Source organism: Leucoraja erinacea, chromosome 5, assembly GCF_028641065.1.
Source record: "Leucoraja erinacea ecotype New England chromosome 5, Leri_hhj_1, whole genome shotgun sequence".
In the NCBI taxonomy this organism is placed as follows: domain Eukaryota; kingdom Metazoa; phylum Chordata; class Chondrichthyes; order Rajiformes; family Rajidae; genus Leucoraja; species Leucoraja erinaceus.
The window spans coordinates 60,153,250-60,163,617 of record NC_073381.1 but is presented as its reverse complement, the minus strand read 5'-3'; the positions used below and the strand labels follow the sequence as shown (position 1 = coordinate 60,163,617).

Sequence of the window (10,368 nt, the reverse complement as noted above, 5' to 3'; positions counted from 1 at the left end):
ATCTTCCTGCATCTAGCCTGTCCAACCCCTTAAGAATTTTGTAAGTTTCTAAAAGATCCCCCCTCAATCTCCTAAATTCTAGAGAGTATAAACCAAGTCTATCCAGTCTTTCTTCATAAGACAGTCCTGACATCCCAGGAATCAGTCTGGCGAACCTTCTCTGCACTCCCTCTATGGCAATAATGTCCTTCCTCAGATTTGGAGACCAAAACTGTACGCAATACTCCAGGTGTGGTCTCACCAAGACCCTGTACAACTGCAGTAGAACCTCCCTGCTCCTATACTCAAATCCTTTTGCAATGAAAGCTAACATACCATTCGCTTTCTTCACTGCCTGCTGCACCTGCATGCCTACTTTCAATGACTGGTGTACCATGACACCCAGGTCTTGCTGCATCTCCCCTTTTCATAGTCGGCCACCATTTAGATAATAGTCTGCTTTCCTGTTTTTGCCACCAAAATGGATAACCTCACATTTATCCACATTATACTGCATCTGCCCAACATTTGCCCTCTCACCCAGCCTATCCAAGTCACCTTGCAGTCTCCTAGCATCCTCCTCACAGCTAACACTGCCCCCCCAGCTTAGTGTCATCCACAAACTTGGAGATATTGCCTTCAATTCCCTCATCCAGATCATTAATATATATTGTAAATAGCTGGGGTCCCAGCACTGTGCCTTGCGGTACCCCACTAGTCACTGCCTGCCATTGTGAAAAGGACCCGTTTACTCCTACTCTTTGCTCCTACTCCTACTCTATAATAAGGAAAAACCCCAAACACCTGTCCAACAGATCTGAAACACTTTTCATGAGACACTTGTGGATTTGCCAATGACTACTGTCCCCAGAAGACTTCATGAACATAAATACAGAGGCTACACTGCAAGATGCAAACCACTGGTTAGCTGCAAAAATAGGATGGCCGGGTTACAGTTTGCCAAGAAGTACTTAAAATAGCAACCACAGTTCTGGAAAAACGTCTTGTTGACAGATGAGACGAAGATTAAGTTATATCAGAGTGATGGCAAGTGCAAATTGTGGAGGAGAGAAGGAACTGCCCAAGATCCAAAGCATACCACCTAATCTGTGAAACATGGTGGTGGGGGTGTTATGGCCTGGGCATGTATGGCTGCTGAAGGTACTGGCTCACTTATCTTCATTGATGATACAACTGCTGATGGTAATAGCATAACAAATTCTGAAGTGTAAAGACACATCCTATCTGCTCAAGTTCAAACAAATGCCTCAAAACTCATTGGCCGGTGGTTCATTCTACAGCAAGACAATGATCCCAAACATACTGCTAAAGCAACAAAGGTGTTTTTCAAAGCTAAAAAATTGTCAATTCTTGAGTGGCCAAGTCAATCACCTGATCTGAACCCAATTGAGCATGCCATTTATATGCTGAAGAGAAAACTGAAGGGGACCAGCCTCCAAAACAAGCATAAGCTAAAGATGGCTGCAATGCAGGCCTGGCAAAGCATCACCAGAGAAGACACCCAGCAACTGGTGATGTCCATGAATCACAGACTTCAAGCAGTCATTGCATTCAAAGGATATGCAACAAAATACTAAACATGACTACTTTCATTTGCATTACATTGCTGTGTCCCAACCATTGTAGTGCTCTGAATTGGGGGGATTATGTACGCCAATGTAATTTCTACATGGTGAAACCAAAATGTATAAAAATGGCCTATAATAAAATCTGACAATGTGCACTTTAACCACATGTGATTTTTTTCTATTACAAATCTCAAATTGTGGAGTGCAGAGGCAAATAAATAAATGATGGGTCTTTGTCCCAAACATTATGGAGGGCACTGTAGATCCTACTGTTTGACCAATTTAGTGTTTAGTTATATCCTGACGGTGTGGCGTCAGCCTAAACACGGGGCACTCATGCTCGAACCCTCGTCAGGAGATACGAGGGTGGGCACGGGACGTCATGGGCTAGAGGGAATGTCCTGGTACTAAAGGTCTCTCACCGCGAGACCTTGAGAAGCCGACAGGTAGCTGAGCCCGAGATAACAACCTCGCTCAGCTACAGCAACATTGTATTATAGTTAGCGCACCAACCTAACGTGTCACCACTGAATAAATGACTCTTTGAACCGGCCTGACGTCTCACCTTTATTCACCACGTATGGTGCCGTTACAACGGCATGAATATCAGAAATAAATTATAACAGAAATGGAAGAAAGTGTGAAGAAACCAATCTTAAACTTCCAGTGTAATCATTCAGAAACCAATTGCAAGTGAAGATACTTGGATATTATTTAATTAATTATATGCAGGATTTGGCATACTTTGTGAAAATTATGCTTTGATTGATCTATTATTTGAATATGGAGCAAAGGGCATAGATTGGTGGTTTCTAATGAGTGAATACCTAAGCTGCAAGATGTTTTTAATTCAATGCTTTAAATGTCAGTGTTGCTGAGAGTGAAGATAAGTCACCCCATGTGAATTATTAATAACAGCTTGCTTTTCCTTCCTTTGCCTTTGCCACCAATGTCTCTCTTTTCAAGGTTTGGTGGCTGAGTTCAATCAATTGATCAGCTCCTAGAAGTAGGGAATGACAATGAAGCATACGTTTCCTAAATATTCATGTAATGACCATAACCGATGGAATGATACAAGTAGGTTTTGATTTCTTTCCAGATTTCAGTCATTCAACACTGCATTGTAATTTCTAATTGGGTCTCATTTTTTCCTGCAGCATTAGGTGCTACTTGAAATTAGTTTAAAATATATTGACAAACCCTTTTTGACCATGCCCTGTATCTTGGGTGGAGAGATCTCTCAGAAGATTCATTTTTTCCATTGAGTCTATTCCATTTTCCATTAGGTGGAAAGCTGACAGCTGATTTACTCTAAGCCACATCCTGCTGCTCTAAATTCACCTCCATGATATTAAAGTCATTCCTCAATTAAGTCATTTTATTCAGTGTGTGGCATTTTCAAATTATATCTTCAGTCATATATTTACCCATATGAAATAATGCGTACAGGGTGTGATATTTAATATATAGCTATTCTTCTAATACTTGTCTCACAACCGCCTTTGGACAGCTATTGTAAATAATTTATTTAAAAACCATTTGCTAGTTCAAGGAGAATTCTACAGATAGAATCAGAGAGTTATGCAACACACAGAAACAGGCCCTTCAGCCCAAGTTGCTCACCGACTGAGATTGCTGACGGACAATCTATACCAATCTCAATCGCCTGCCTTTGGTCCATATGGGTTTTGGTCCATTAGTACGGGTGTCAGGGTTATGGGGAGACGGCAGGCGAATGGGGTTGAGAGGGAAAGATAGATCACCCACGATTGAAGGGCAGAGTAGATTTGATGGGCCGAATGGCCTAATTCTGCTCCTATAACATGAACTAAATTGTGCATGTACAAGAAAACTTAGATCCCTCTGTGTTTCATATTTTTCTTCATTTAGATAATAGTCTGCCTTTAAAATTTCTCAGACTTTCCCCATAGTGAACTCTTTTAAGTGAAATTTGGAATTGGAACTTGAGCTTCCAAATTAAACAAAACGCTATACAAATAGTATTTTGTTTATCCATCTAAAACTTTCCGATCAATGCACCTGTACAAATATATTTTAAAATTTGATCCTACCTTAACCCCCTCCAAAGGAAATTCATTTCATACACCCACTACCCTCAGTCTGGAAAAACTTGCCCCTCCGATTCCCTTTACATTTTTCCTCTGACATGTGAACCTTTGCCCTCATGTTTTAGACTCTCCTACCCAGGGAAGAAAACTATCTGCCCTTTCTACGGCCCTCGTGAATTTATAAATCTTTAAGGTCACCCTGCAACTTGATTGGCTCCAGGGAAAACAGTTCTGGCCTATCCAATCTTTCCTTTCCAAGTCCTCCAGTCCAGGCAACAATTTTGTGCATCTTTTCTGCACTCTTGCGAGCTTAAATGTATCCTTCCTATATCCTTCCTTCCAGTGATTCGTACTGTGTGCAATTTGTGTGGTCTAACTAACGATTTGTGCACCTGTAGCATACTGTCCCAATTCCTATGCTCAATGCCTTGGCTGTTGCCATCACTCTGTTTACCTGTGACGCCACTTTCAGGTAACTATATACATGACAAAAATAGATACAAAATACTGGTATAACTCAGCAGGCCATGTTCGTTACTCCAGCATTCTGTGCCCATCTTTGGTATGAACCAGCATCTGCAGTTCCTTGTTATTGCATATATACTTGTGACCATGTATTTTGAATCGAAGAAGAGCAAAAAAAAAAGTCATACATTGACCTGCACAGTTCTGTGTGTGTGATGTGTGTTTGCTTTGCACACCAAATAAATATGACACTTTTGTTCATCATGACAATTTTTAGATCAATTTTTGTGGACTATTTGGGCTTGAATTTTCAATTGTTTACACAATTGAAGTACCAACATTTAGTTCTAGTGTTTTATTAAGAAGGTAAGTTTACATTTTCAGAGATGAGGTTAAATTTTGCAGTGCGATATGTACAAAATATATCTTAATTAATTAAATGAAATCCATTAAACCACTTACTTGTTTATGTCAAAACACAGCCATGTGATGAAATACAAATCAAGTCTACCTTCACACAAACATTTATAATGAGGGGGAATAGTTTTGACCAATAAAAATTATAATTGGGAAAGATGTATTAAGGATGGCTGAATGTCGATATTGTTCCCTTTATCTTCCAATGTCAAAATTATTCCGAAGGTACATCATTTGAAACTAAAATTAAATTCCAAGCACATTACTAGATCAATATATGATTCAACTGATTTGCAGGTTAGGAACATTGTGGAATGAATTATTTATACATTCCTAGGTTTGGTGGTTGCAGAGCTGCAAGATCCCTTGATATTGTTGTAGCAAAGTCCTGTTTGATCTTTTCACTTTGAGTTGAGTTTTGGTTTGACACTTGGACAAAATCAATACTTCAGAATTCAGCATATACATATATTATTTACTTAAGGAACATTCATGCTTTTCAACGTCTTTAAAGGAAAGGGTAAAAATTATTTGAAAGCTGAACATTGTTCTGGGAATGTTATTGCAAGAATCAATTATCTCTACTGTCACTCAATCCATATAAATCCCTGAAGTAATTATTTTTTGAAACTTTCCTCATTTACTGAGTTATTTCAGAAAGCCAGGATCATTTCAGGTGATTTTTATTTGTTCTGTATGGTGCAGTCAGGAATTCAAAATAGTTCAAAGTCATCTTACCGGCCTGTTAACTTGGACAATTCATCAGCGGCAATTGCAAGGAGGCATATGATCCATTGTACAAAGGTCCCTCATGTCCCAGGCAGTCAGATGCCTTTTTAACTAGTAAAAGCAGGATCCTAGAACTCTTCTTGACAAATTTAGATTGGAACTCTGCGACGTATCAATGAATATTTGCCTGAATTTGCGAGGGAAAAAAACTATCCAACGATGCAGGACCTTCCACCATAAACATTACACTTACCCCTGGTATACCTCACGTTTACCTTAATGGCAGTTAGTGCAGTCAGATACAGCGAATGTGAGAGGGCAATCCAAGGGATAGTGGATTTGAGGTCAGCTTTTCTACTCTTCATTTTGTTCCAATCACTGGTTAAAAACAGCAGATTTGATATATTTCAAATGATGTTTGATACAAATCTAGAAAAAAAGATTTGCTTTTATTAGCAGTAACCTCCCCCACCTAATTTTTCACACATCCGCCCACCCAGATGAAGCTTACGGTTCCTCTTGTCCACATGTTCCACCTCTCCAGCCTCCAATTAAACTGGTCAGCTTCCCCAACATGTTCACCTTCTACATGATATCATCACAAAAGTCCTCCCATCCCATTTCAGTATTCCAAAGGGACTAGCCCCCCAATTCCTGGTTCATTCTTCCATCCGCTCCAATTCCCTCTCTCCTCAAGGAACAATCTGATGCAATACTTGCTCTTTTTTAACCCTCTTCTCTACCCACCATCTAAGGAAGCATACAGGTGAAGCAGAGATTCACTTGTACTTCTGCTTCAGTTTACTGGTTTTGATGCTCACAATGTGGTCTCTTCTACATAGGAGGAATCAAATGTGGTTTGGTGACTATTTCGCAGAGCACCTTTTTAATACCTTAAATGAGATTCAAAGCTATTGGGTTTGCCCGTCAGTTTAATATTCCATTTAACTTCCATTCTGATCTGTCTTTGACTTCCTGCATTATTCCCATGAAGTGCAACATAGGCGTAATGATCAGCACCTCATTCTCTGACCAATCATGCTACATTCCTTGGGTCTTAACATTGAAATTCAGCACGTTCACATTACCAGCATTTCCAGTTTGCATCAGAAGTAATCCGCAAATTCTGATGAAATATCCTCAATTCACATATATCTCTTTGCACAGATGCTATTGGACTGTCAGAATTTCAGCAGCATCTTGTTTTATTTCCAGCATTTCAATAGTTTGTGTCTTACAATTACAACATTTATTTTTCATAGAGACATAGAAAATAGGAGCAGGAGTAGGCCATTCGGCCCTTCGAGCCAGCACCGCCATTTAATATGATCATGGCTGATCATCCAACTCAGTATCCTGTACCTGCCTTCTCTCCAAACCCCCTGATCCCTTTAGCCATAAGGGCAACATCTAACTCCCTCTTAAATATAGCCAATGAACTGGCCTCAACTACCTTCTGTGGCAGGGAGTTCCAGAGATTCACCACGCTCTGTGTGAAAGATTTCTCCCTCTATTCTCATCCGTTTCCTCCAGGTTGATGTTTAGAATTAACAATCCTTTACTACCCTTTGTCTTAGCTCCGAATGACAGTGATTGACTTGAAACCTTAACTCTGTTTCCCTTACCACAGATGCTGTTGAGTATTTCTACTATTTTCTCTGTTTATTTCTGACCATCTTGTATTTTTATTTAATTCCATTTTTGGGACACAGTGAGAATTCATATCATGATGAGGTTGTACATACATGGAAGTCCAACTTTAACTTGGTTGTCAGAACCATTTTGTGGGGTTTAGAACGATTATTATTAGCAGCAGCACCTGGGACATCTATTAAAGAGACTTCCAGCAGGTCTCAAAATTGCACAGCAGGATATAAAAATAATTGGACAGCATTACATACAGATTTTAAGGGTCATTATCTGAGACACCCAGGAAGGGAAATTTGAAGTCTGTATGTCTATTTCCATATGGAAAATTGTCAAACATAAAAGCTATTGATCATGTGTTGCCCGGAATCATTTGCTCTTTTTGTGTGTTGCAGCTTTTAGATTGTTTTGTTATCCCAGTGGTTCTGTTGCTGTCCTGGTTCTTCCTGCTGGTGAGATACAAGGCTTTTCACTTCATTGGAATCGGGGTGTGCCTGCTGGGAATGGGATGCATGGTGGGGGCAGACGTTCTTGTTGGGAGACATCAAGGAGCTGGTGAGTTATTATGGAAAATATAATGAATCACTTTGTAATATTTAGTACACACCACAAAACATGGCTTCTTCATAAAGCTATTGGATTGCTTTTATAATTGAGAAATTAAGATATTCCAAACATTTGGAGCTAATGATAATAAGGTTTTAGTTTCGATAATTGTTTACCGAAGTACAGTGAAAAGCTTTTGCTGCGTGCTATCCAGTCAGCAGAAAGACAATACATGATTACCATCGCACATTATTGCTAGCCACATGTGAAATGTGTTACTCAGGAATCCACTGAGTTTTATGGCTTCAAGCTAATGAGATCTACCCCCTAGATTATCTGTCTAGTACATCATGGCTAGAATGTTGATTCGAACAGCACAGGCAGAAGCCATCATATCAAGGGTTGCTCTTTGGAAGGAATATCTGATTAGTTCCATTCCTTTGTTCTTATCCCAGAGCCCTGCAATTTTATTTCTTTAAACATATATTGATGTACATGAATTTTTCATTGCATTAACACAGCAGAGAATTTGCAATACATTGTATTGATCTGCCCTTAATAAGAAATGGCTGTCAGTGCATGTAAATAACATAAAATCAGGCACACCTATCTTAGTGATGGAAAATTGCATTCTTTCAGTTGAGAGTTCCAACTTAAAACACATAGTCTTAATGATTTTGTTAGATCATACTTTTGCACATTCAGACATATTAATAATTGAATTTAATATTCATAGAAAGTAACAAAACATAAAATATCATGGATAAATGAATGGATAAAACATCATAGAAATAGAAATTAGGTGCAGGAGTAGGCCATTCGGCCCTTCGAGCCTGCACCGCCATTCAATATGATCATGGCTGATCATCCAACTCAGTATCCCGTACCTGCCTTCTCTCCATACCCCGATCCCCTTAGCCACAAGGGCCACATCTAACTCCCTCTTAAATGTAGCCAATGAAGTGGCCTCAACCACCCTCTGTGGCAGAGAGTTCCAGAGATTCACCACTCTCTGTGTGAAAAAAGTTCTTCTCATCTCGGTTTTAAAGGATTTCCCCCTTATCCTTAAGCTGTGACCCCTTGTCCTGGACTTCCCTAACATCGGGAACAATCTTCCTGCATCTAGCCTGTCCAACCCCTTAAGAATTTTGTAAGTTTTGTAAGACCATACCATGTCTCAGCACCATAATACCATAACATAAACAATTGATACATTACACGTTGAGCATTATCACTACCGTACCATTACATTAATTATAAAGAGCTCTTTTTTGTCAATTTAAATCTTGTGTTTCTTAAAGCTGATGCTCTCAAGTATACTTTGAATCATATAATCAACCATACAGATGTGCACATTAGATTATATCTGATTATTTGCTATCTATTGCATGCTTCAAGGTATGTTACTGTAATTATGCTCATGGAGGTAACCCCCCTTAGTCTAGTTCAATAAAACACAGTCAAGTACTGGACCACTAAACTTTTATTCATGAAACAATAACGAATTCCCTATACGATACCTAGCCACACCACGGGATTGATCCTTGTCTCTGCTTGTCCAAGCCCTTCAGCCTCGTGCAAGCAGATACTTCCAAAAGGTTACACAGTCCCAAGCGCTCCTCCAGAAGATCGACAACGATCCTCGTGGGGGTTACCTTTTATAGGTCATCGAATCCTGTGGGGCAGATCTACATGGGGGTGGTGGCCCCTACAAACCAATCACACATATCGATTACATTATTGTATTGTATTGTATTGTATTCAAATTTATTGTCATTGTCTCAATTTGAGACAACAAAATGAATTTCCCTTACAGACAGTATCATATAATAATCACAAAAAAATAATAAAAATAAATAATAAATAAATAATAAAACCTATTAAAAATAAAATTGAAATTGAATTAAAAAATTTTTAAAAGCACAAACACAGAAAGTCCACGACACAACATAACATAAATGGCACCAAGGTGAGGAAGGCACCATAGTCCAGCCAGCCTCCCCTCCGTGTTCATCCGTGGTCGTTAAGGTGTTATTGACAGTTCCCCAACCCAATTACAAAGCACCCCATTACAATGTTTCTACAGAAGCTTCTGGAAAGGAGTCAGTTGACCCAAGTAGTGCAACATTCTCCTGGGGAGTATAAACATTCAAACAAGGCTTCAAACTTCAGCCAATCATCAAACAGTAACACAAACATCTTGCAACATTATTAACAGTATTTACAATCCTTCTGCAGCCAGCCAATCATGCTAATGCATCTGCAACACCTCTGGGTTTCTCTGCAAAGTCCTCATACATTTTAACAATAGAGAGGACATCTGGACCTCACCTTGTCTGATAGTTCAATCTAGGACCTAGACAACCTGGCACCGATTTGCAGCTTTCAGCTTTACACAGAAATTGACCAAACAGGCTCTGCAGATGATCCTCCATTTTATATACCTCTATTTTGGCCAATATTAACATTAATATTGTAATGTTAATATTGGCCAAAATAGAGATATATAAAATGGAGGATCATTGCATCTGCAGAATAAAAGGCTTAAATTTATGTCATATTGTGATCAAACACATTTTGATGTTTCATGTATGACTTAACTGATACCACAATGTGCTATAAATGAGACCAATTCTAAAATATTGTCACACTTTGGATTGGCTGACACTATACTGTTTAGCAGAGCATTATGTCAGAATGTTTGTTTTAGAAATTTACGCAGAATCTCCTAAATAACGATCCTACCCACCATTGTCTTTATCATTTCAAACTCTGCTTGATGCCAATTTAACATGCTGTTTAATTTGTTTAATTATATTTAAAAAAACACCAAGATTTTGTTCTCTTGGTGATAATGAATCTCAAACTGTTTTGTATAATTACTTCTAAACTTCCCGATCTCAGCTGTAGTTTATGCCAAAACAATA

At 38.9% G+C, this 10,368-nt stretch overlaps 1 protein-coding gene across 1 annotated transcript in view; it reads left to right on the top strand.

The window, feature by feature from the left end:
• slc35f1 (solute carrier family 35 member F1) overlaps positions 1-10,368 on the top strand; it is a 248,591-nt gene that overhangs the window by 173,767 nt on the left and 64,456 nt on the right. The window contains exon 4 of the mRNA XM_055635758.1: positions 7,291-7,450. Within this exon, the coding sequence (XP_055491733.1) occupies positions 7,291-7,450 (160 nt within the window). The remainder of the gene's footprint in view (positions 1-7,290; positions 7,451-10,368) is intronic.